A 27,827-nucleotide genomic window follows, 5' to 3' on the forward strand; every position below is an offset into this window, starting at 1 on the left:
ATTTATCATACAAAAGTAACACATTTGCTTTCCATGAAGGAAAGACAACCAGTGCAGCAAGTGAAGGATTGCCATACTCTGTCAAACAGGTGTGGCAACAACCAGGCAAATCTGAATAAGGTGCAAAAGTGTTTTTCGTAATAGTGTATGTCTGTTATAGCAGCACAGTTTTACATTCAAGCGCTGGTGTGGTTCTCTCGAAGCCTAAATCATTGCAGTGATCCATGGCTCTAAGATGAAGCTGTTACACAATGTGTTCAGCAACATTCAGAGTTAATTAAGCCTGATTTATACTTCGGCATATGACAGTGTTGCACAACAAAAATACCAGATCGACAAGCTCACAATGTTATGTGTTTTTGGTGCGCAACACCGTAGTACAACAGAGCATAAATTAAGCAATACAGTCAACTTCACAGGAAACAAGCTACAATGTAGCCTCACAGTGTCACCAGTGAATATAGTTGCATATGAAGCTCTGTTAGCTTTATAAACCTTCACAATAAAATCCTCAGTGTTACATTTAATTCAGAGTGTAAATTGGACATAAATGGACCCATTTTCATAGTTAACTTACCACTGAGGAGTTTACTATATATTATATTATATTATCCTGAAAAAAAACTGTACTATTCAGTGTATGCAGTAGGCTATACATTTCATTTCTGTCACAAGGCATTGTTTTGTATTGTTTTGACGATTGTACAATGGAGAGAGACAGAACAGGGCAAATAAGGGGGAGGATGATCCATGATATGGGTTGTATATACTACACAGAGGGACTCAAACCCAGAATGCAGACACCATAGCCAGAGCAGCCATAGATTAATAGCAGATCTAAGCTCATAAGTAAGCAGTCATACGATCCTGGTTCTTAGCAAAGTATTGAACCCTAAAACTCCCTAAGTAAATATAAAAAAAATCAGGGGATATTTTCATACTTTTTTGTTTAATAAACAATGTACGTGTGTTAATTTAACAGAGGCTACAAATCAACACTGAGAATGTTACTATATATAGGCTTTACAAGTGGCTCACTACGTTTTGTGGAAAAACATGTACACAGTAAAATCCAGTGTTAATCAAACTCAAAAAGTGTAAAAAATTAGTTAAATTAACACTCCAGATATATGTGCATGAGAATTCTCATAAAAAGCTTGCCAAACCCCCCTGCTTGTAGGCTACAACACATCATAGGATTGAATACATGCCCATTGTTTTATAACTGCAGTGTAATTAGACCATAACAAAATATGCAACAAAATGTGATGCCACTGGTGTTGCTGTTCCTACTACTGTATTGTAGGCTATTTAAAACTGTAAAAATGACATTTTTACAAAACAATTGATACATAATTACTAGAAAAGTTTCTGTTTCTGCTAGGTTTTCTGTGTAACCACCACAGCTAATTACTTTACTCTATATTTCATCACTGACTGTGACCAGTGGTGTAAAGTAACTAGTACATTTACTCAAGTACTGTACTTGAGGTACAATTTTTAGGTAATTTTACTTTACTGGAGTATTTCCAATTTCCAATACTTTTACTTCTACTCCACTACATCTCAGAGGCAAATATTGTTATTTTACTCCACTAAAATTATTTGAAAATTTAGTTACTAGTTACTTTGCAGATATAAATTATTATATTATAAAACATACATTAACCCCTTTAGTCCTATTTTATACCTAGGCTATTTGAAAATAGCCGATCTACAAGCTCACAATGCGTTGCATCGCCACACGTTGTGAGCTTGTAGATCTGCTATTTTCAAGCATTTTAGTACTTTTGCTTTTGGTACTTTAAGTATATTTTGATGCCAATACTTTTGCACTTTTACTCAAGTAACATTTTGAACACAGACCTTTTACTTGCAACAGAGTATTTTCATATTGTGGTATTGCTACTTTTACTTAGGTAAAACATTTGAGTACTTTTTCCACCATTGACTGTGACTGAGGAATATGAAGGAGGTGCAGGTGTTTTTAAAGCTTCAACTGGCTAGCAGTTATAAGTGCTATACCTGAACATGTTCAGTATAGGCTAATAAACATGGCAACAAAACCACTGTTGAGCATATAATGCTGAAATGTTCACAAAATGTGATTTTAGTGTTTACAATGAGAACAAAATGAGGAAAACATATGTGCACTGTAGGAAACAAACAAAACGAATGAAAAAATTACATAGTCATTGGTTGGTTCATAGTCTCTGAGAGTCGTTTTTCCACTGCTTGTCAAAAGAGAATTTCTGATACTTTTCCGTTGTCACTTGTTGCAAATGAAATATGTCAACATCGGTTCCTCTGAGCGATTCGAGTTCGAACTTGCCGCAGCGTTTGAGTGCATTGTGCGCCAGAAAATACAGTAAGATCATCAGCAACGCGACGAACAGCAATATCCCGAGAATGCTGCCAGCCTTCACATACTGAGGGAGTCCAACAACAGGTGTAGTCAAACCAGGTGGAGTCAAACGGCTGGCAGTGGGTTTAATAACGGGCAGATGGGGTCCCACTGAACCTGAACCCTCATCAGTGGGCACACATCTGTCGCCCGCCAGCTCGTAACCCTCCCCACACGAACACACGTAACTCCCGAACGTGTTAGTACAATCTTGGTCGCATCTATCCTCAAAACACTCATCTATGTCTTCGCAAACAATCCTCGTTTCGTTGCTAGCGTCCTTCACGAACCCGTCGGGGCAGTTGCACGGGTATAACCCCGGCTTCTCCGGGTTTGAGACGCAGTCGAAGGCGTCGCATGTCCGTTCCGTACAGTGTGGCTGACACTTGGTGGGGTCCTTGTCTGACACCTTGTACCTAGCGCGACACGCGCACCCGAACGCACCGTCCTTGTACACACAATCGTTGTGCTCACATTTGAGGCAGATCTCGACGTTGACGCACACCCGGTCGTCTCCCTTGTCAACAAAGTCAAACCCGTCTCTGCACATACACTCATTGTTCACACACTCTTGGTGTTGGCCCGTGCAGCCGTGACAGCCATCAACCGCGCAGCTCTTCCCTCCCACGTCAACAAACCCGTCTCTGCACATACACTCATTGTTTACGCACTCTTGGTTTAAGGTGCAGCCGTGACACCCATCGACCACGCAGCCCTTCCCGTCCTTCGCCAGAACGTGGCCCGCGCTGCAGCCGCACGTCACGTTGTTGCCACGGAGGCTCTGCCCGGGCGGACAGGTGCACGAGTGGGTGCCATTGTGAGACACGCACCCGTGCTCGCAGCCGCCTTTCATCACCTCGCAAGGCCACGGGGCTTTCAGCCAGTGTCCGAAGAAGCAGATGTGCTTCACGTCCAGGGGTTTCTGGATGGCGATGCCCCCCGGGGGAAACCTCTCCAGACCCACCGCCGCTGACCCTCTGGGCGTCATGTATCGGACGAGACGGTCCGCGTTTTCAGGCAGCGTGTCGCAGGCGTTGCCGTCGAACGAGTACGTGCACAGAGCACCTCGTAGTTTGCTGTCACACGGTCGTTGTCGCCATGTGGAGTTGTGCCCCGCCGACACGGACACGCACTTTGCCGAGCAGCTGCTGTGGTCGATCTGGTCCCAGTTGTTAAAGTCAGTGTCGTTGCCGCCCGCTGTGGTCCATTCGTATCCCAGCAACTGGGTCGCTCTGTCGGGACACTTGCCATCCGGTAACTTCAACCCGATCCAATATTCACCGGAGAAACCATTCAGGAGATCTAGTATTATGTTATGTTCTTTCGGCGATTTAATCGTCATTAAATGTCCAAAAAAGTTCTCGTTGCAATGCTTTTCGGCGCTCGTAGAGTCGAAGTCGCCCTGGACAACGGAGAAACATCCGTTCCTGGTGCAGTGGTCGCGATCAGAGACAGAGACCCCTCTCTCCGCCTCCCAAAGGAACATGAGAAAAACGAGAAACGCCGCGTCCCTCATCTTCGAGCCGAAAGACACACTTTGAACAACCCAGACCAATATAAATTGCTCAGTGTGACGATCTGAGGTTCATAGACTGAGCATAACCCTAACATAGTCCCCATTTATAAAACCGCTCGCCTCCAACGTCGTTAGCTGTACAAGGAGAGGAAGGAAGTTCCTTCCAGCCAGGATTGGGATTGGCGTGATTGCTCAACACACAGGCACGCAGCCCAAAAAAATCTTATCTCAAAGGAGAAGCTGCCCATTTCAAAACGCGCATAATGCACCACCACCCAAATCGACGCACGACCATGTCTCCCCCCTCACTCACACACACACTCTCACACACACACACACACACACACACACACACACACACACACACACACACACACACACACACACACACACACACACACACACACACACACACAAATCACAGTAAGCTTATTTTTCCATTTTTACTATAAAGTCGCCTTTGTAGTATTTTCGTTTCACCTTTTACTGTCCTTGGCTTGAACAACATTAATCCAATTAAATATTGTCTGCTGATGTATTTTGGACTGTGCCTCAGGCATTAAGTCCCATTATAGTGGGTAGTGGTTGGTAAAAACAGCCATTTATCGTGTCATTTAAATATACTTTCTTTTGTGTCTAAAGAGTGCTTTAAAAAAAAAAATGTAAGGCATTTATAACTTTTGATAGCATATGAGGCATAGAGACATCTTCACATTTCCCCACTCTTTAAATTACAATATTATGAAAATATTCATATCATATTTATATTTTTTGTTATTATATATGTTAATATTGCTGCTGTGACTAGATTGGATGCTTACAGCAGGCATTTCCAATTTCCATCCAACTTTGTCAGCTCTTTATGTGACATAACGTTGCTGCTTATAAACATGCACTTTGAATTATGGGGATGGGGAAGTAGCTTACTAGAAGATCTTACTCAAGTATAAGTACTGTTAGGACATTACATTTTTATTCAAGTAAGATGACTTTTGTGGAAAACTATACTCAAGTAAAAGTACAAAAGTAGCTATTTTAAAGACTAAGATACATGCAGTCACAGTGAAAGGCCTAATGTGGCATCCTGACTAACCATTTCAATATGAATATGCCCCAGCAACCAGTACCTCTCACATTCAAAGCTTAGGATGGACTTGTTATTTTGTACAAATATACAGGGATAATTGTACTAATTGTATACCAGTTTGGTCTTACTGCACATGTACAATAGGAAGTATACTGTATAATTACTTTGTTGAAGTTTACAAAGTAAATTCTGCACTTTCCCCTTTGCACATTCCCTGTTATTGCTATCTTGTTTTCTTATTGTCTCCGCCAGGCCGAAAGGGTTTTGCACCCTGTCCGTCCGTCCGTCCGTGTGTCCGTCCGTGTGTCCTGTCCGTGTGCGAGCAGCTAATCTCCGGCACCGTTGGCCCGGTCGCTGCGAAACACACTCTCCCTGGATGCCAATTCAGAACCTCTGCCCCAAATTTTTCACATGGACCTGTTATAGCGCCATCAGAAGGCCGATTTGTGCAAATCGGTACACAGTATCTCTATAGTCATGTGATCAACACGGATCTGTCCAATTTCCCATATTCCATCCTCATTGGCTAAGGTTGGCCTCCAAAGTTTGCAGGATTGGTCTGTTTTGAACAAAATGCCTCAAATTATGCACGCAGCTTGCGATTTCCGTGAAATTTCACACGCACATTCCCACTAGGCCGAGAAAGAAATGCCACCCATTTCACATTGGCCTGTTATAGCGCCACCAGCAGGTCTAATTTAGCAAAACACATTTTTGGAACAAAATGCCTCAAATCATGAATGCAGTGTCCGATTGCCATGAAAGGCCTAAGAATAAATGGCACCCTGTTCACATTGGCCTATTATAGCGCCACCAGGAGGCCACAATAACGTACCTGACCTGGCGGAGATACACTTGGGTCACAATAAACATTTTGGGGACAATTATTATTTCTTGTATGCAGTGTAGTAGGCTATTATGATGTCAGTAATCTTAGGAATACATATTTTCTTGTTGAACATCCTTGTGAAATAAGAGCATCTTCCCACAATTAAATATATAAATATCCTCAGTCCTTTCCTGCAGTACACTATTCTTAAGCAGGGAAGTACCAGAGTATGATACCTGCTGTAGGTATCCCATTGTTTTCTGGGTTCCTAGGAAGGATTGCTTCCAGGAGAGACGCTGACTCAGGATTTCCTCATAAGGATGTAGACGAGAAGGAGACGAGGAAAAGTCCTTGGGATTCCTCAACTACCATGGGGACGGTCACAACGTACCCGACCTGGCGGAGACCTGTGCTCCGAGGAGCACTTTTTCTAGTTTTATTTTATTTCATACATTACTGTTATATTCTTATAATTAACATGTGTATTAATGTTACGCAGTCTTGCAGACCATGTCACACCAACATTTCACTGCTTGTACCTGTATGAGTGAGTGGCAAATAAACCCCTGTTTGTTCCTTAATCTTGATCTCAGTGATGCTCTCCAAAGTGGTGAACATCTTTTCATTATATGAGAAAACATTCTCAAGGATGGCCTTTGGATACAAAGGAGATTCAAAGCAAACTTAAATCAAATCATCAAACATCTTCTTAAGATAAAATTGTTTCCACCTCTGCTTTAAGACACGCTTGTAGAATCTTGCCATCATGTATCACACTTCAAAATATTTTGGTTGGACCAAACAATTTAGTGTAAATATTTGTTCTTTATCCAGAGCAAAATACATCTCTGTTTGGTCCAATAGTTCAGACTGGGGCTCAGTGTACACTGCATTCATGGCCTATGTAGCTTTGTCTTGGTCAGTTAAGTTTCCTGGAAACTCTTATGTTCCTGCTGGCACAGGGACGATATCTGGGGCAGTGTATCTCCTCTATTTTGTTGTCCAACAAAAATGGTTTCTAACGGCTGTGTGATTTCAGCATGCAGACGCTAAGGTCTACACTATTATTTGAATTCACTGTTTGCATCGTTTTAAACAATTTTTTAAAGAAGAATGCAATACATTTCTGTGAAGGTTTGGTGCTGATGACACATTTCCTCTGAAGTCTCCTCTCCTGGGCTTCACCATACTGTCTCCCTCTCAGGTCAGTCTCTCTGTTTAAAGAAACAATATGAAAAAGAGGTTAACAACTCTCTTTCTGCTGTCAGTATCTGCATTGACACCACACTTTGGGTCACAATAAACATTTTGGGTACAATTATTATTTCTTGTATACAGTGTAGTAGGCTATTAAAATGTTAGTAATCTTAGGAATACATATTTGCCAGACCCAGGGGGTCAGGCCTACATGAGGCTTTGTCTGTCCCTCTTTTCCTCCCGGTCAACGTTTTTCCTCCCGGTTCAACGTTTTTCCTGTCTATCCCTCTTTTCCTCCCGGTCAACGTTTTTCCTCCCGGTTCAACGTTTTTCCTGTCTATCCCTCTTTTCCTCCCGGTCAACGTTTTTCCTCCCGGTTCAGCGTTTTTCCTCCCGGTCCCTCTTTTCGATTGGCCAAGCTGAGCGTGACGTAGTGCTCTGATCTTCAGATTTCAACTTATAAAGTGGTTTGTAGGTGTGTTACGTACTAGGAATTTATTCTGGGTCTGGCAGAACCAGGTCTCCTGGTCTTGTTTTTTGTCGATCATCCTTTTTGTTGATCATCCGTGAAATAAGAGCATCTTTCCACAATTAAATATATAAATATCCTCAGTCTGCCTTTCCTGCAGTACACTATTCTTAAGCAGGAAGGTACCAGAGTATGATACCTGCTGTAGGTATCCCATTGATTTCTGGGTTCCTAGGAAGGATTGCTTCCAGGAGAGACACTGACTCAGGATTTCCTCACAAGGATGTAGACGAGAAGGAGACGAGGAAAAGTCCTTGGGATTCCTCAACTACCATGGGGACAGAGACACAATTGTCCAAGCATGACATTGCATCGTATCCTTAATTGAATCAGTCATTGACCAGTTGCTTCCATTCAATCAGAGTGGGAGAAGCAGGAAAGAGTTGAGAGGATTTATACCGGGGAGAAAGTGACTGGATTGCAAGGAAGTATATAGGAACAAGTGGGGTGGACCCACTTCCTGTAGTAGCAGGCACGTGGGTGTACAGGGGGCTAAGTATGAAAACATTACAAGGCTTTGAATTACGTAGATCGTTATTCACACCATTCCACGCGCTTTAGTTGTAGCAGTTTAGTAGTTGCGTAGGAATGCTGTCACAAGTAGTGGATTTATCCTTCCATGAAAATGGGTGGGGTGAAGTGACAGAATGGGGTGGAGGGGATGTGGTGAAGGCGGGACAGGAATCTTTTGTTTCAGTGAGAGGAAGCAAAATAATCGACTTCATTTAATTAGTGAGTGATCTGCGCAGCGGGCATCCTATAGTCTCAGTTGAAAAGGACGATGTGAGAGACCGTCTGACCGTCACAGACAGGACCGTCTGTGACGAGAGGTCACTTTGGCCAGACAAACACTTGAGCCTGACAAACACTAACCTTATCTCGGATAAATATTTTCATCTTATCCAATTTAAGCACGATCTCACTAATCTACTAAAAACAGCAGAGGAATGTTACTTCCTCTCAAAGTTGACATGTCCAGAAAAGGGCTTAATCAGTTTGACGAGCTTGATGTTGGTGCCACCAACAACATACAGATTCAGATTCAGCGTTGTCACATTTCAGATTTACAAGTGTAAAAGAGTGGATGGAATTCTTTGTATTACAAACAAGAAGCTTAAAGTTACAGATGCATCAATTGCGTCAGTGTGCAAAATAAATACATTTCAGCGGGTGCTCATCAAAAATTGCATACATTATTTACATCATTTAACCACTTTAATCCTGGCATCGTTATTTTGGCCATGTCATTTTATGTCTTTTTTTTGGCGCTGCAATGTGCTATATTGCTTTTAGACTGCCTACTTTCACTATTTATCATTCGATGAAGTATATAGGGCTTAATAAGCAATAACCTTATTGCACATGCTTTTCAGTTGGTTGATGAATTTATACCCAGTTCAGGATAACCATTCTTGAAGACCTATCTAATATATATTACACAGAATACTGTTAGTTAGGAGTAAGGTGTGCGTTTTGTGTGACAAGCATTTATGGTAGGGTTGCTCAAGTAATTGAAAGTAATCACAAATCGTGAGTTAATGTTTTACCCCATGTTGTGCTCCATCTGTTAAAACACTAGCATGCTAGATTCAAACGTAGCTGTGTGGGCCATCTGGGAATTGGATACGTATATGTGAGCTCCCCCCATGTGCTGAACATGACCATCTATCTGACAGCCATCAGCTGGGTGAAGCTGAAAACTATATTTCCCTCGCGGAATCAAGAAAGGTCTACCTTATATTAGGGCGGCAGTAGCTGAGTGCGTAGAGAGGCAAAGAGTCTTTAACATTGTTTAGTTATAATTGTACCAGAAGCAACGTAGAAGAATATAACATTGTCTCAGTAATGCCAAGTTAGCAGGCGTTTGTATTGCTATTTTCAAGGTTAAGAGAAAGTGATTGATTTACTATCCCCAGGCCAGGTTCTTTGGTAGCTGTAGTTAAAACACAGTCAAAGACTTTGCAGTTGGTCCGGAGAGGAAAAGGGAGGTGTTTCCACCAGGATGAAGGGAAGGAGTGGTGAGGTTGATTTACCGTTGACCTCACACACACACACACACACACACACACACACACACACACACATACACACACACACACACATACACACACACACACACACACACACACACACACACACACACACACACACACACACACACACACACACACACACACACACACACACACACAAATAATTATGTAGAAATTATATAATGCACACACATAAATACACACATGCATAGGAATAGGAATACACACACACACACACACACACACACACACACACACACACACACACACACACACACACACACACACACACACACACACACACACACACACACACACACACAAATAATTATGTAGAAATTATATAATGCACACACATAAATACACACATGCATAGGAATAGGAATACACACACACACACACACACACACACACACACACACACACACACACACACACACACACACACACACACACACACACACACACACACACACACACACACACACACACACACATGCTGTGACTAAGGTCTATTGGAAAAAGGATATATCAAGGGTGGTGCATCCTGTAGTGGGCACAGACACATACAAAGATGACCTTTCCTGCGCTGTTCTGGTCTCTGTGTCATGCAGCTCCTACAGGAGCTGTATTGCTGTACACAACAGTACCTTTTCTTTTTCTTACTCTTTACCTGTAACCTTAACTGCTGTGCAAAAAAAAAAGGAAAGTAAATTAGCACATTATTTTCATGTCGTGGTCTGTTCAAATGACCACAGGATACCGAACCTCTTCTCTGTATTTACTTAATACCTGATGTAACCCTTACAACAGCCAACAACGTGGCAGAGAAACGTGATGTCAGCCTTATAATATTTTCTAAGCCCTCCCCTAGCTGGTCTGGCATCCATCCATCCCTTGTAATTGGAAGCCCACAAACCCGACCTCCACGTCTAACCTACACCTCCCAGCCCACACGTCCATCCTTCACCCCCGGACCCCTACCACCTGACCCGTACTGCACCACACATCGGCCGGTCATGATTTGGAATTCTAGCTTGAATGAGCCGTGCTTTCATTTTTTGACTCCCAATGACCCTAAGAGGAACTCACAGTGAGGATATTGTGTTTCACCATGTGAGACACACTAATAAATATTCTCTGTGTAAATCTTGAGTCGAGAGTCACTGAGGGGATGTGTGTGTGTGTGTGTGTGTGTGTGTGTGTGTGTGTGTGTGTGTGTGTGTGTGTGTGTGTGTGTGTGTGTGTGTGTGTGTGTGTGTGTGTGTGTGTGTGTGTGTGTAGGGGGGGGGTAGGTCAGTCCCCACAATGACAGGAAACGCCTATGATGCCTTCTGGATGTAAATCACAAAGCTTTGCGTCTTGGAGGGAGATGTTAAATAAGCACAGTGCGACACATCTTCCTTTTATGACAACTCCTCTCCCACTCTTATCTTAAGCCGTTTAGAACCACAGTGAAAGTGCACCAGTGTTTTTGCAGACAACCGTGCAGCAAACATACTATGACAAGCGAATGATAAGATTACAAAGTAATCTTGTCTTGTATTTTGACTAACCGTGATTGTTTTAACAATATCTTTGTGAGATTACATCATTACATGGGCATAGAGCCAGGTATTATGAAAGGAGGGAGCTCATGCTAAGCAGAAACCGGTGAACCTTCAAGATCTCATTCAGGGTAGAGCTGTGTAAATCAAGTTGACCGTTACGTAATCCTAGATAGATAATTCACTGCAATATGGTCTAAAACAGATCTGTTAAATGAATACCAGTAATCCCCTTTCAGCTTGTTACAAGTGCTGCAGTTCATGTTTTAGCCTTGCAAAATAACGAGTAAAAACTTGACATTGTCTGCAGTTCATGTTTTAGCCTTGCGAAATAACGAGCAAAAACTTGACATTGTCTTTACTTAATGGGGATGTAGAAACAGGCTAGACAGACAACTTCTACAGTGGGCTTCACTGCATGTTCCACTGCAAAGCCCACTCAGAGTGCCCTCTGCCATTCTCTTGACACGTTGCTGTTCAGCCAAATTCTCAGTCAGCCCTCTCCCTCCATGCCATGTTTAATTTAATCAGAATCTGGTTGATTGAATCCGCTGGGCCTCCTCCTACATAAAGACAGATTATTAGCAGTCTGTGAGCTTTGGATGGGAATGGAGCTGACCTAGCGAGGGAGACAAGCCAGGGGGGGAAAGAATGTGTTCTTGAGACACCAAAGCCCCTCGTCCCAAGCCCACGGTGGCAGACTCTCTCCGACAGGAAATCATACGGAGACTGCCATTTATTACCGGATTGCTTTTACTACTGGCAAAACAGTATTTTGATTTACTGTAATATGTCACTGTTGATGCCATTTCCAGCAATTGTCTTTCATGTCAGATAGGGGCGATACAAGCAGGTCGTTAGAACACACCATGCCCACGGGGACAAATTGTCACGTCCCATCCAATGTATCCCATCCGGACACAAGTCAATGAAACGTGCTGATTAACCTTTCATGTCGGAGTGCATCCTACTCCTACGGAGTGCAAGGATACACCAATGTTTTTGTTGGTGCCATTGACGTAATCCATCATTATCAAAACACAGTTAAACACGTAATTCATGATAAGACCAGCTTGTTTGTGATTGGAAATGTTCGACTGACAGACCGAACGACATAGTGTAGCTATACTTGCTACACTATGTTTAAATACTAGTAAACTAAGGAAAGAAAATCTGCACATGTGCAAAAGTAGTATAATGCAAGCTTTTGGTCCAAGACCTTCTTCAAGGAAAGAAGGAAAAGTAAATTAAAAATGTATACATATAAATGTAATATTTATGTTAAATTTATATAGCGCTTTTATCCAAAGCTCTTTACATAGATTGTGTATTACATTCACCCATTCACACACCGATGGGGGAGGAAACCATGCAAGGCACCAACATGCTCATCGGGAGCAATTGGGGTTCAGCGTCTTGCTCAAGGACACTAACTCCGGGGGAGCCCGGGATTGAACTGGGTACCTTGCGGTTAACATACGGCCGCTTGACTGGCCACTTTACCCCTGAGCCACTGCCGCCCCTAAGTACTTCTGTGCTGTCAAGACTCTGCAAATTCACTATTGTGAAACTGGCCATAGCGTAAATGTACAGAGGTGCAAAAGTGGACTCCTGAGACCTTTTATTAAAAACTACTATTTGTCCTATATTTCCTGCCAACCTTGAAGGCATTAAAACCAAAACCAACAAATGCGTGTTATTATGTTGTAAGCGCCACAAAGCAAGCTTTCCCCCGGGTGTTGATGCCAAGGCGTACTGTATTAACACCAGTGTTTCCCCTCGGTTTTCCTGCCGACTTCTGTTCCCACCTTGAACACAACAGCCTAGCGACAGACAGGCAGACAGATGGACGGGTTCACGGATGCATGGAAAGGCGGACAGGAACACCCCTGTACTGTTCTGTTGTGTTCTCTCTACCTCTCTGGGTCTGAGTGGTGGTATCTATGCCTCCCCTCAGGCCAGGCTATTCTGGCATGCTGACAGGAATATTATGAACTCCCGCTGACCTACAGGATTGAAAATAAACACACAAGAATGGTTCCTAGCTAGACGCTCAGCAAAGCAACACTCAAGGAGAGGGGTTGGAGGAAGTACCTGCAACACACGCACGCACGCACGCACATTCACTCACTCACTCACTCACTCACTCACTCACTCACTCACACACACACACACACACACACACACACACACACACACACACACACACACACACACACACACACACACACACACACACACACACACACACACACACACACACACACACAGGCTGTAGTCATTCACAGTCATCACACATTTGGTAGAGGTGCTGCTATAGTTGTATCTTTAATTAAAACCACAGTGCAGAGTATGCATGATAGAGCACGCTAATAGTTTTGCAATCGTTTGTTCTTATTTGTATATGAACACAAGTAGCCTAACTGGTCGAGTGTGTGTGTGCACGTGCATACATGCGTGTGTAAACGTGTCTACTGCACAGTATGTGTGTGTTTACAGCCAGGCCAAGCTCCTCAACAATGTCTTGTTGTCCTGTTATCCTGTTAGCTATACTATGGAAAACATGTTTAGGGTGGAGGTCTTGCCCCCATAGGGTAGTTACTTCCACACTTCCTTTGCTGTCACCTCCCTGTGTGTGTGTGTGTGTGTGTGTGTGTGTGTGTGTGTGTGTGTGTGTGTGTGTGTGTGTGTGTGTGTGTGTGTGTGTGTGCGTGTGTGCGCGTGCGCGCGCCATGGTTTAGTATACAGTAGTTAACTAAAGTGTATGAAATAACAAAGACTAGATTTGGAAAGAATTGTAGTTAACTGAAATAAAAATAAAAATGAGGCTTTACAAAAAAATAACTAACTGAAACTGTATTGTGTGTTTACAAAATCAACTAAAATCATCCTATATTAAAATTGGCTAATGGCAGGGCGGGCGGACCTCTGAAGTCATTCTGACTCAGCCATAACCATATAAGGAGTTCCCAATGCAGCTACGACCAAATATGGAGTGTGTTGTCGAACTCAATGTGACGTCATGGCATCAGCCGCAAACATATCAGTCAGCTCCATATATGGGCACAAAAACAGGGCATGCCCATATATGGGCATATACTGATGACATCAGCGATCTCCATATTTGGGCATAAAATGACAAGGACTGACAGATACAGAGATCTGGTTGTCCAGAGAGTGACAGATCTGACCACTATGCCTATATATGGTCATGTGCATACATGGCACCCACCGACTTCAAACTCGGCGTGCGCAGCGGAAAGGACTCGAGGGAATGCGGTTCCCGCCGTCGAGTACTTCGGAATCGGATATCCAGTTGTCCAGAACCGCCTATCCAACCAATATGCCCATATATGGGCATTCTAAAATATGAGCATATACTTATGACAACAGGGATCTCCATATATGGGCACAAAAGGGAGACAGACAGACGGGTACAATGGGTACTCTGACAAAGCCCCGGCACTATGACTCAAACATATACGTCGGATCGGCAGTGCAACATAAGTGCCGAACTTCTAATGTCCTTCGTTTTAGTCTTTGTTAAAATAGCTATATCAATCTCTATTTTAGCTATTTTTCTGATCTTGTTGAATCTTGCCCCTGTCTAATCCATATTATAAAAGAAAACTAACTAATGACTAAAAACTAAACAAAAACTTAAGCCTTTTCAAATGAAATAATAAACTAAACTAGCAAACCCACTTTAAAAACAAATCAAAACTAAACTGAGATTGAAAACAAAAAGTCAAATAAAAAAAACAAAAAACGAATGAAATGGTGTATGTGCATGTATTTACAGTACAGTATACATGCTAACATGACAGTGTTACCAACGATGATTTGAGTGAGAGATTACTCAGCTACTTCTTGTCTCATGGCATGTTCCTCTGATGCAGCAAATTTGCTTTTGACAGCCCCAGAGTGACTTTGAGTATCTGGAAAAGCTCTGTATAAATCATTATTTGTATTATTTGTATTATTTGTATTATTATTATTGAGTCTTTTTTTGCAACACATGGTGCTGCATTGTGCACCCTGGTGGCTCTATTGGGTTGGTTCACCCAGACCTGATGTACCACGTCAGGTAGTACATAAGGCACAGTACTACAGCTGGACTGTAGTGTACAAAGTAAAATGCTTAATCTTATAATGTAACTCTGGATAGTGTACTAAACTAATGGACCTGCCCTCTCTCTCCTCTGTCTTCACTGCAGTATCGTCCATTAATGCTCTATTGCCTGAGAGAAAAGTCATCAATGACATAAAAGAACCCATGTTGAGGAGATCACTTTTACAGGGAGGAGGGCAGTATTTGTCTCAGGAAGGCCTTTATTTTTTACATAAAGAATAAAAAAAAGATTACTTTATTGCCAGTTATTACATTATTGGAAGTTATTACATTAACGTCTGGCCTGCTACACACCCTACAGTGTTGCCCCCATTCTTATTGGACAGGGGAAACGGCTACTCTTCCCGTGCTCCTGATTCTTCTAATTTCCTGTTTAACCTAATATCCTGGGCTGTGTGTCACTTCTTGTGTGTGTGTGTGTACTGTATGTGTTTTTATGTACATACTGTATATAACTAGTTTTGTAACTGCCAGTGAACCACAAACACTCTTTTCTGTGTATTTATCTTTCTCTCTAATGAGCTGACATATGATATGCTTACAGTATACTGTAGAAATCACTGGGAAAAACATTCTTCCCATCAGCACAGGGATGTGGTTTCACAATAACTCGGGATTGTGACGTGAATTTCAAAGGGATATTATGAAATTCATAATTATGTGAACAAAGGGAGAGGTTAACCTGTATTGTGGGCTCAGTCTTTGTGACTCACTCCCTACCGAACTTTCCAATATTCTGAAACTACTTCTAGATTGAGTTTCTACCATAATGAATAATTAATAATAATTCTTTCATTTATTTTTCTAAATGATTGTGTAAAGTCACTGAAGTGATATTTTGTTATATTTTATTTGTTATATCATTTCACACAATCATTCAGCCAAATTTTGGGTAAAAACTGTTAGTGTATAATGATTAAAAAAAGCTCAATTCACTTCCCAACTAAATCATTACTGGTCTTGTCTCTCCCATGACTTACCAAACATAATACCTAAGTATACACTCATACAGTACTGTACCACAACATCTCACGTGAAGCAGGTGTGAAACAGGTGGTGCCTCACTGGGGAATAGATTTCCTTGTACGTCACTAGAAATACAGGAGGCTTTCACCAGACAAGCTTCCTCACACTGTTTAACACACACTACTGTACATGTTAAATGCAGACACCCTGTTTAAAAGCAGACTGGCAGTTGCTTTATTGGGTGTCAAACAAATTGGCCACCCCACAAACTGAATCCTTCTCATTAAATATTCTTGCTCTGGGTTTTAATGTGGGCTCCATTTCTTGGCCATGTCCCATGCCCGCCTGGTAAACCAACACAGCGTTTCCTAGCTTTGTTTTCCATTATTTACATTCTCATGTCTATCTACAGGAGGCCAAGACATAGCGGGCACCCTCAAAGTCTCTGGGCAGTCTCAGCAGGTTGTCTGAGAGGTAGATAGGTATACAGTAGCATATGGAAAGCTGTTAATGGTGTATATAACGCTCAAACAGAGGAAGTACAAGTGGCAGCCAGTTTAGTTTAAGAATGAATGAGTGTTGTGTTGACCTTAGATCCAAGTCAAACCATATCCCCTGCGCAATCAATCTTACATGTCATTCTAATAATGCTGAGGTAAAAACATGGTACAGTAGATGCCATTGTATTGATAAGAATGTGGATTGTGGATGATAAATTTGTTCATTTTAAAAGCAACAAAATGTTTGGATAGAGATTTTGTGAGTTTTACTTGAGTAATAAGTTATGTATTATAGTAATTAAAATAGTATTTTCTTTCCCATTTTGACGTATTTACATTTGAATAGAGGAACTTTTCGAAGCAGCCAATTACATTTATATTATGAAAAATTTAAAAGTTTCATGCATGACATTGATTTCCAGTGTGTTTAAAGGTAGTGATATTTTGCTAAAGACCCGCTCCACCAAAAATCATGTTTCTGTGTGCTTTCTGATTTCTTCTTGAAATCCCTGGTGGTTTCTTGCGGTGGTTGCTTTCTTTTACAACCAAAATCTGGTTTTCAGATGAGAACTCACTGAAAATAGGTACAGGTAATATCAAGACATTTTTGTTATGGCGATATCGTGAGAAGCACAATATTGTTAGATCCTTAGTTATTAAGTCACACAGAGCAAACTTCCAGAGGACCTGAGGGCTGAGGCTCATGCCAACTCTCACTATACTTTTATGTTTTCCACTGCCTTTTATTTTTAAAAAAATCAGCTACACCTGTTACTATTTTAAGCCCATCTTTTATTATCTGCTAATGCTTTTTTTTGTTATTAAATGTATTTTTATGTGACACAACTTGAGGAAGGTGTGGACCCAAATTCAGACGTGGAAGACATGGGGAAGGTTCACAGACTTGGAATGGAATGGACTGTTTTATGATTAATATAAATACTTAATACAAAAGATGTAAAAAATAATAATAACTTTTTACTGGAAATGCAGTCAGTCTGGCACAAAGTAGGACACCAAGAAGTAAATCCAGGCAAAACAGGAAAATTAGCTATGTCTCGTTAACAAGCAGGTCAAAAACTGGAAAAACCCTGGAATGAACCAATGGGGCTTAGCCAGTCTGGCAGAAAAGACTCAGAACAGCAGGGCAACATATTGTACAGGTCTGATTGCAAATGAATGACAGCTGTTTCCACTCAACAAACATGGGAGGACACATCATGTAAACAAAGAGCACATGGTGGACCAAACAATGGCGACAGAAAAACAGCTGAGAATCAAAACGTCAGGGAGAAACATAGGGAAAGGTAAATGGAAGCACAAGGAAATAACACAAATTATGTGAATCAACTCGAATTGCCTTTGTTTATGAAATGTGCTAGACAAACAAACATGCCTTATTTGCCTTGCAAAATCTGTCTCTCAGAGGGCTGAGTGGGACCATTTTTCAGAACCCTTTTTAAATAAATTTTCCCCCTCAATTTCACAGACTATACAATGTGCAATGCTGCACTGTTTTACCTGATTATGGCTGTCAGGGGATTGAGGTGGTTCAGAGACTCAGACCCAACCAGACAATAGAATGCCAACCACAGACAATTATACTCGAGAGCACTGTTTAACCGGGCTGACCTCGGTTTGGCATTATTTGGCCAACCAAAGACCAGCAGGATTTGAAAACTATGACTGCATCGCACACTGCTTGAATTCACATTTTTTCAGCGCCGGAGTGAAAGCTTTTTGCACTTATATTTTGAGCTTTGGGACTGCTACAATCAATATCCGTTTACCTGTTTCATATCTTGGCTTGTGGATAACTTGTAGAAGTCTATAAAACTTCAGCTAGTTCAGCCACAGTCGACTCTCTGAGTTTTTTCCAGGTTCGGAAATCAGTGAAAACAAGCAGTTTAGCCAGATTCTGAAGTCAGTGAAAGCCAGGCATAATACTTTCCATGACTGGTTTGTGTTGGTGGCAGGACATTCCACCCACTTGTGTTTTTGGACTTTTGATCTTGATTTTGGCCTGGGTGCGGGCACGCATGCGCGCACACACACACACACACACACACACACACACACACACTCACACTCACACTCACACTCACACTCACACTCACACTCACACTCTCACACACACACACACACAGGAGGCAGAATGGGAAATAGGAATGGGAAACTGAAGGTTCCCAGTTTGATCGCAGGCAGGTAGTGTCAAAGTGTCCTTAGTGTCCTTGAGCAAGATGGGGTCCTCTGTCATCGGTGTATGAATGTGTGTGTGTGAATGTAATGCACACTGTAAAGCGCTTTGGATAAAGGTGCTATACACATGCACCATACCTACACACAACACTGACCTGACCCTCTTAAAGCCACATCGTTACAATAACCTGTCAGAATGATTTCTCTCTCTCTGAGCTTTATTGATTTTATGGCATGACATAAATGCAGGATGCTAGCTGTGTATAAGAAGTTTGGTTTGTTTGTCTGTCCGTCTGACTGTGTGTTTGTCTGAAGCAAATCTCACAAACCGCTCGACCAATCAGTGTGCCAAATTTCTTGTGTACACTGCCAAAGAAGTACTGTCACATAAAATATTTTCTGAAATATTTTACTTTTAAGTCAAGCATCTCGGATCAGGCTGAAACCTCGCCCAACTGTGGAGTCATACGTCACAGATTGCCCACATGAAGTTCGAGATCCACATGAATCCATGCTGTTCCCATGTAGATTTTGAGATTCACATGATTCAGTTTTTATGGTGTGGCTCTGCAGGAGGCTAGCTTTCTATAATTAGAGGGTTGGTCTGTGTGTCTGGGTACCGATCAGCATCATATTTCTTGTGCACACTGCCAGTAGGCCAAATAAGTACCTACACTCTTTTTCCCCCACACAATTTATAGTTTTATGGAATATTCAAATTGAATTCATTTTTATTATTTGTTTTACTTTAATTGTATAATTAAATACGTTAATTTAATTTAAAGTTAAATAGATATTTCAGGATAATCCAAATGTGGAGTCATATGTCATAGATACATCATAGATGACTGTTTCATGTCGTCTCTTGTTTGTACCCTGCTGTCTGTGCCCTTTGTGCCAGATCATTTGGATTTGGACTGTGTCCAAAGTATTGTGAAATGACATTTTGACACATCTAAATAATTTGCTTTGGGACAAAGTCACCACCACCACCACATCCATGACTTCATCTGATTCATTCCAGATAAGAGTCACAAGGCATAGTTGGCCATTGTCATCATGTACCAGAAACCTCGTCCAGTGAGGCCACTTCCCCTGGAATAGGCATAGGGTACCCGTCCCCGCCCTCCCTCCTTCCTCACTCCGTCAGTTAGAAATACCATAGAAAATATGAATATTCTTCATATGACCCCGAATTAATTAAATAAACAGCTGTTGCAACATTCAGTTTGAGCACCAGAATACACCAGTTGCAACTCGGGCAGCTGGCAGACGCACAATGTCTGGCGTTGATGTTAGGGCCTAAGGCCACCTGGCCTTTCACTTGAACATTTAAACTTCATGTCCTGAGAGGGTCTTCAATAGTTTTTCAGCTCAGTTCAACGTGTATCATGCAGCAACAGAGCAAACGCTAAATCCTTTCCACAGATTATTAATGAAGCAAGTAATGTTTGTTTCCATAAACATTGTGTTCTTCTCACACTGGATCCTGGAACCATGATTTATTTGAGTTGGCAGCTGAGTTGGACTACTGTCTGTAAAGTGCCGGTAAGAGTGAGAGACCTTAAGGCACTTAAGGGAAAAGTGCAGTGAGAGAGTGCCGCGGGGGGGGGGGGGTGCTTTCTCATCGGCAGTTGGTGACGAGGAGAAAGTCTCCTGTGGTTACAGTGCACGGTACTAGCGTCAGCTGTGACCCGCTGCCTCTATTCTGTCTGGCTTGCATCACTGTTCATTGTGTCAGTGTATGGGCGACATGTGGAGATTACAGTCCTACGTATGAGTCGATTAGGGTGTGTGACTGTTCGTATACTGTATCCACTGTATAGTAAATGTCCCCACAAGTGTAGTAAAATTCGAGAAACGGACATTGTGAAGTTATGCTTAATGGTTTATGGTTATGAAATGTTGTTGTACTATTAGGAAAAGATTCATGTTAGGATTAGGCATTCAGAGGTTATGTTTAACAGTTTTCGAGTTAGAAATGGCCACAAAAATGGTAAAAAGTGGCATTTATAAGATTGCTGTCCTAAAAATATGTTCTCCTCACAAGTATCTTGCTCCTTTAATTGAAGCCCGGCCCAACCAGCCTGTATGTATGCGGAGTTCAAACTCAGAGCAAAGCTGTTGAAAATAGCCGATCTACAAGCTCACAATTCGTACAATGGAACAAACTGGTGTAGCCAAAGTCTACACGGCCTCAGACCTAACGTGAGATCTGAGCGGGCCGTACGCTGAAGTCAAAGTCACGATAGATTGATAAATGCCGAAAACTGCGGTGATCTCGCCGTACGCCCATTATTTGGTCTACACCACGTTGATAAATGAGGGCCCATGTGTACCGATTTGCGGGATAAAATCTGAAGGAGTAATATTATTATTTTTTTTTTTACATAAGTCGGCCTCCTGGTGGCGCTATAAAAGGCGGATGTGAAAAATGCAGGGCAGAGGTTTTTCCTTGGCCTATAGGGAGTTCGCATTCAAAGTTTTACACAGATCAGTGCAGTTATAGGTGAAAATAGGTATAACATTTTCAAGTGACATTTCTTCCTCGGCCTAATGGGAATGTGCTTGCAAGATTTCACGGAAATCGTACGCTGTTTTCATGATTTGAGGCATTTTGTTCAAAACGGAGCACTCCTGCAAACTTAAGAAGCCGATCTTAGCCAATCAGGAGCCAACTGAAACACTTATTTTGTTTAATGACTATGATACTGTGTACCGATTTGCGTGATTTTTGGACAAAATCTGTAGGAGTACTGTCCATTTTTTGTTGTTGAAAAAAGCAGCCTCCTGGTGGCGCTATAACAGGCACATGTGAAACATTTGGGACAGAGGTTCTGCTCTGGCATCCAGGGAGTGTGTGTGCACAGTTTCGTTGTGATCAAGCCAACGGTGCCGGAGATTAGCTGATCACAGACGGAAGGACGGACACGCGGACTGACGGACGGTGCGCAAAACATAGTCTCGGCCATGCCTTTCGGCCTGGCGGAGACAAAGATGTAGCTGCCAAAGGCTTTAAACACATGTTATAGATATAATGGAAAACCTTTATTCCCCCATCAGCTCGAAAATGCAGTCCAGTATACATTATTTTGTCACGGGTGATGGTACAGTGATACACCGCATGTGTTATGTCTGTGCCTGTGTGCGAGTGAGTGTACTCTCTGCACTGACGTATTTGTGATGTCACACGACCAAGAATAACCACAGGGATTTGTTGGTCACTCACTCTGAGGCAGATTATTTGACCTCATAAGAAGGCATCATGCTTCCTGAGATCAGTGAGATGTCCTTCCACTTTACTCCCAGGAAGGACGGTCTTTCCCACAGAGAGGATCATCTGATAAAGCTTAACGTATCATTTGTCATGATGCTTCAGATTTTTCCGCTCTGGGTGTATCATGAAGCCAAGGAGCACAGTTTTCTCACAAGGATGGCTCTTCTCAAGAAAATGAACATGAGTTACAGTAGGCTATTGACCACATACTCCTTGTTGGGTCGCAGGGACACGAGTTCAACTCCGGCTCTTGTCAAGTTGTACTTCCCCATCTCTCTGCCTCCTTCCTGCCTCGTTACACTGTCCTATCAAATAAAGCGGAACAATTCCCCAAAACATTGTCTTTGAAAGTTGACCTAAATGTGTATTCATATTGAGGGCCTTTGGCGTTAACATCAACATTATCATGAACATAACAACTTAATATTGCCCAAGTTATAATAATTTTCAACCAATCAAACAAAATATATTTATATGAAGTAGAATACATTACATTTTGTACATTAGAATAGAATGCAATGAAATGCTCTTTACACCAAATGATGAAAGAATAAAACAAAAAGCTAACATGTGGAAAAAAGAGAATTGAAAAATATAAAAAAAGAAAATAGGCAGAAGTTATCATGTAAGACATTACAGTTCCTGGGAGACTATTCCCTCTGACTCTCAAGATGAGAGGGTCAATTCCCACAGAGAGAGGCAAATCTGATACAAGCTGAATGTCTAATTTGTCATGTTACTTAGGATTGTTCCACTCTGGCTGTATCATGAAGGCAAAGAGCACAGTTTTCTCACAAGGATCACTCTCTTGTCCTTCAAATATAAAAATAGTCTGTCAAATATTTCGTATGTCTTTTCAATGTCGTAGATGCATTTTGCGTCCCTGTGAAACCAGAGCGTCCCATGGCAGCAGTCGGGACATTATTGTAGTTTTTTAATTAATTAATGTTTTGCTGAGCCCTTAATAACATTTGTAGCAATTGTTTTAAAAAAATTCAATTAAAAGAAATCACAATCATTTGTTATTTTCATTTAGTCATTAACTAATTGCTGACTGACAGCCATATAATTGTGGTCCCACAGTTATAATGTGTAATTTTCCCGCAGAATTTCTGTTTTTCACAATGTTCTGCATGCGTTGATGTTTTTGTGTCACTGGCCTTGAAGGACATATTACGTTTTGGGCTCCTGGTATTATTTTAATTGGCAGCAGAGGGGTTGACGGTCAGTAATCCCTTCTCAAGAGAATGTCAATTTACAATTTCCTAATCCTGCTCCAAAGTGGATTATCCCTTGCTAATTCCACTTTCAATAGTTTACCGGATTTATTTATTTTCTTTTTCAGAAATGTGTTTTAAACCATATTTTATTGATAAACGTGAAAAGAAAATGTGCTGCACGTGGTATGCTCTGTGTTACTTGTCTTTATCTTTTTCACAAAGACAATTCACACAATACTGTATACCGATACGTTATACACATAGACATATTGCAACTGTAACTGTAAATAGGACTTGGTGTTTTAAGCAAACCTATTGAACCCACCATAGTATTTTTAGCCCTTATTGTCCACCCCTGTCAACCATTGGCCCTGCCAAGGGGCAGAGAGAGAGACCTTGACCTTGCTTATCCAAATGCCAGAGTGTCTTGAACAAAAAGTGACAATAATTTTTCAACGCTTGTTAGTCAACGTTATGCAAGAATCTGGGAAATGGGCCTTTCCCTGAAAGTAGCTGTCACTGCACATCCTTTGGGCATAATAATTCCAAGGTATTGCTTGCTGTATGCACTGCTGCAGAGCCAATAAATATTAATAGTTTATCACTTCAAGTCAGGAAATCCTGCAATATTTCATGTTGTTCTGTGGTAGTGGTTCCCAAACTTTTAACAGTCATGTACCCCCTGAGACTCTCCCACAGTACATCCTGCTGAGTACCCCAGCACCACAGGGGAAGAATATAAAACAAATTGAATTTTATTTAGCTACAGCAGTTAACTACTTAAAGCGTACTGTACTTGCATGTGCATGCGTGCCTGCATATGTATTCACACACTGATGGCTATTTTGTAGCCTAATAATATTCTATGAACATTATCCCTTGCATATTAGACATTGATAGTATAATTCTGTTCTTAAACTACGGTGCATGCATTTATCTTTGGTACTGGGACTACAGTACAATTTGACATGGTAAATCACATTTATTTTGCATACCCCTTAGATTGGTCTACATACCCCTGGAGATATGTGTATCCCACTTTGACAATAGATATTATGTGGATATTCTAGAGCTAGCTTGATCATTTAAGTGATTACCATTATTACCTCAAGACCCACATAAAGGTAAACTATTTTTCCAATGCTGGACCACAAGGACACAGACGCAACAACACTCCTTTGCCAACTGAGAAAATTACAAAATTGAACCAAACATTAAAAACAAAAAAACATATATCTCACAGTTGCGTTTTCAGAGTTGCTTTGTAGAGTAATCAATCCCAAGTCTCCTGCAAGTCTACAGCTCTGCTGATAAATGTTATTGGCAGAAAACAACTTGCCACGGTGCAGTCCAGTGCATTGGCACCAGGATGTGTTCTAATAAAAATCCCAGAACACCACAGCATTGGAAAAGGACCTGGTTTATGGACAGAAATCAGTTTCAAATCCCTAGATCTGAATCCATCCTGGTTTAACATCTGTGGACAAAGAGCCCAGTCAGAGAACCAAGTAACAGTAATTGCATTAAAATCCCTATTTGAAGCTGCGGTGCAGAAGCCTAAGCCAAATTTCATCAAGTACAGGTTTAATTTAAAGCAGAAGGATTGGCTGGGAGTGGCTTCCCTTGCTTGTTAATTTTCTTTTCTTGTTTCTTTCTACTTCCTTCTTGGGTTTGAAATGGTGACCCCCTCACCACACTGGGAGCCTGGCATTATAGCAACTTCTTAAACGTTTTAACGACATTTTGAGTGCAGTGATTATGACCGGCACACTCTGTTTTTATACAGCTTCAACTCTGCTTCTGTTGAATATTATAGTTCGACTTGAGTATATGAGCATTATGATGCTGTTGTTCACAAAATATATATATTCAATTGACCTGATGAAGATGCATTGACATCGAAATTTGCCTGCACCCTGGGATTATTAAAAAGGCTTCAATTGTCCGAGATTGCGCCAGTGCCTTCCTTCTTCATACTTACCAGTCCGCTCCTGAGATGCACCTGACCATCCTGAACTTGGCTTGAGGCGCGGTGGGACCCCCTCTGTTCCTATATATATTTAAGTATATGCAACCAAGCGGATGGTGATGTTATATATCTTTAACACATTCCCAGCCTTTATCAGCCGTGCATGAGGGAAGGGATTAGAAGGAACTAGGGTAATAAACTGATTGGTCAGCCTCCTTATCTTCCCTCGGGGTTGACTGCAGGTCTGCAGCTGACAACAATCAGTGGATGCTAAAGCTGTATCTTACCTTGAGGGTAGCCTGGGCACCATTCCTTTTCGGGTATATGATCCGGTCGGGAGCGGAAGTTAAAAAAATAAAAAGTGGCCGGATGGGCAGAACCGGAAAGACGTCTCACCTCAAAATAGGTCCGTCCTAATAAAATCCTTGATGCGGCATAGTTTAGCTTATTTTTTAAATGTAAATGTGCGTGCACTATCCGGAGACTATTTAGCGTCTGTATTATCCCACGGGGAAATTCTATTCCATTTAAATAGGGATTGGGGAACCAAAACAAAGCAGCACCGCAAAACCGGATGGGCACAATCCGGAAAGAGGATTCTTTTTTCATTTTTTTTTTCAGTAGGCGTGGCCTAGACAGGATCATATGGGTCTTTAGTAACAGAGACCAGGCTTTCCTCCGAGGTGGAAAGACTGGTGATGCGAGGTTACCTTGAGGGTATACACCAGCTAAGCAATCACCTGGCAAATCTCCAATTTAGGCATCCAGAGCGACTTACAAGTGCGAGATTGGAGTAAGCAGGGTAAAATAGTTAATTCCACAGTTTGGGAGCCAGTAGGGAGAAGAGTCTAAACACCGGGTGAGCGAGCTCCTTGCTTAAGTAATATGGACGAAACTCAGATGGTTGGGTAGAATTCATGGCATAGGAGTCACTGGAAACAAATAAAACAAAACACTGAAAGGAAATCGGTGACCTTCAGTTCACATAAATGGCTGCAAAGGTGAAGCATGTCAGCAACACACTGAGCCAACTCTCTCCCCACACTGTCAGTGAATCCCAGTGGGTCTGTACCATTTTGTTCAATGCGGGAGTTCCTACTAAAGTTGACAGTAATGTTAATCCACTTAAGATAGATAAGATAAGATGTTTATTGCCACTGCTTGGAACATAACATTTTTTGTTTAGTGCATCCACTTAAAACAAATAGCAGCATCAGCAAAGAAATACAGATAGAGCAACATTAATTTGTGTGTGTGTGTGTGTGTGTGTGTGTGTGTGTGTGTGTGTGTGTGTGTGTGTGTGTGTGTGTGTGTGTGTGTGTGTGTGTGTGTGTGTGTGTGTGTGTGTTGGTGTGGTGTGGTGTGCGTGCGTGCACACACAGTATGTGTGTGCGTGCACACACAGTATGTGTGTGTATGGAGTTATGAATCCAACAGAGCTTTCACAGCTTTTGGGAAAAAGCTGTTTACCTCTTGGTCCTAGCCTGCATGACCCTCAGCCTCACTTAAACCCTAATACAGGATACTAGTTGACCGGATTCCCCTGGGGCTCTATACTTGGTCTGTTCACCCCAGTACAGGGACGCGAGGGTTCATGTGTTATGCTGTATTATACTGTATGTTCGTGTCATTCTGAAACAACAACTGTAATTTGTTGAGACCCCAAAAGGACTGTTTAATTTGATAATGAGATGGCCAGTATGTTTTAATGAGTATTGGCGTCGGGAGGAAATGAAATACTGTACTCATTTGCGGTACTGTGTCATTCTCTATCCTGTGTAAAGGATGACTGTTTCTTCAAATAACAAGCAGAATAATATTAAAACAAAGGAACATTTATAGTTTTCCAGAAAACTATGTTTAATATTTCTTGACAGTGCACTTTTTTCGGTGTTTGTTAGTAATGACATTTTTTTGAGCCAATGGAACATTCAATTCAAAGTTAGCATGACATTAGAAACAGCTGTGCTCTGTCCTGGGTGTCGATGATGTTCTGCATACAGGACGATAAAGAGAGATAGACATACATAAATACGTACATACGTACGCACAGACAGACAGACAGACAGACCAATAGATAGATAGATAGATAGATGTATAGATAGGAAAGCGAGAGAAAGAGGATAGGCACATTGTGAAGTTGAAAACATTCATTATAAATTCCGTCTGGAAATGTTCATTCATTTCCTCATGTCTGTTTTTTTTTAAACATGGAATGTCATCCTTCATTTCTCAGGGCCGTTGTCCAGCCCGACCACCAATCTGAATTTAATCGTATTCAATAATCAGGAATGCCGTGATTCTGTATTACTTACTAGGGCGTTGGCCGACAGTGTCTGAGGCACCCAATGGAAAATCAAACAGAGGAGTCATTCGATTTTCAACCGCATGACCAGTGTGCGTGCGTGTGCAGGGGTACAAA

General features: G+C 41.7%; 1 protein-coding gene across 1 annotated transcript; it reads right to left on the bottom strand.

Annotated features, from left to right (window-relative positions):
* Nucleotides 1-4,051, bottom strand: LOC308102672 (thrombomodulin-like). The gene has a single exon (XM_080452502.1). The coding sequence runs from the start codon at nucleotides 3,918-3,920 to the stop codon at nucleotides 2,205-2,207; it is 1,716 nt and encodes a 571-aa protein (XP_080308628.1). The 5' UTR covers nucleotides 3,921-4,051; the 3' UTR covers nucleotides 1-2,204.
* Between the last annotated feature and the right edge of the window lie 23,776 nt (nucleotides 4,052-27,827).

This window comes from Gymnoscopelus braueri, assembly GCF_963280865.1.
Source record: "Gymnoscopelus braueri genome assembly, chromosome: 16".
In the NCBI taxonomy this organism is placed as follows: Eukaryota; Metazoa; Chordata; class Actinopteri; order Myctophiformes; family Myctophidae; genus Gymnoscopelus; species Gymnoscopelus braueri.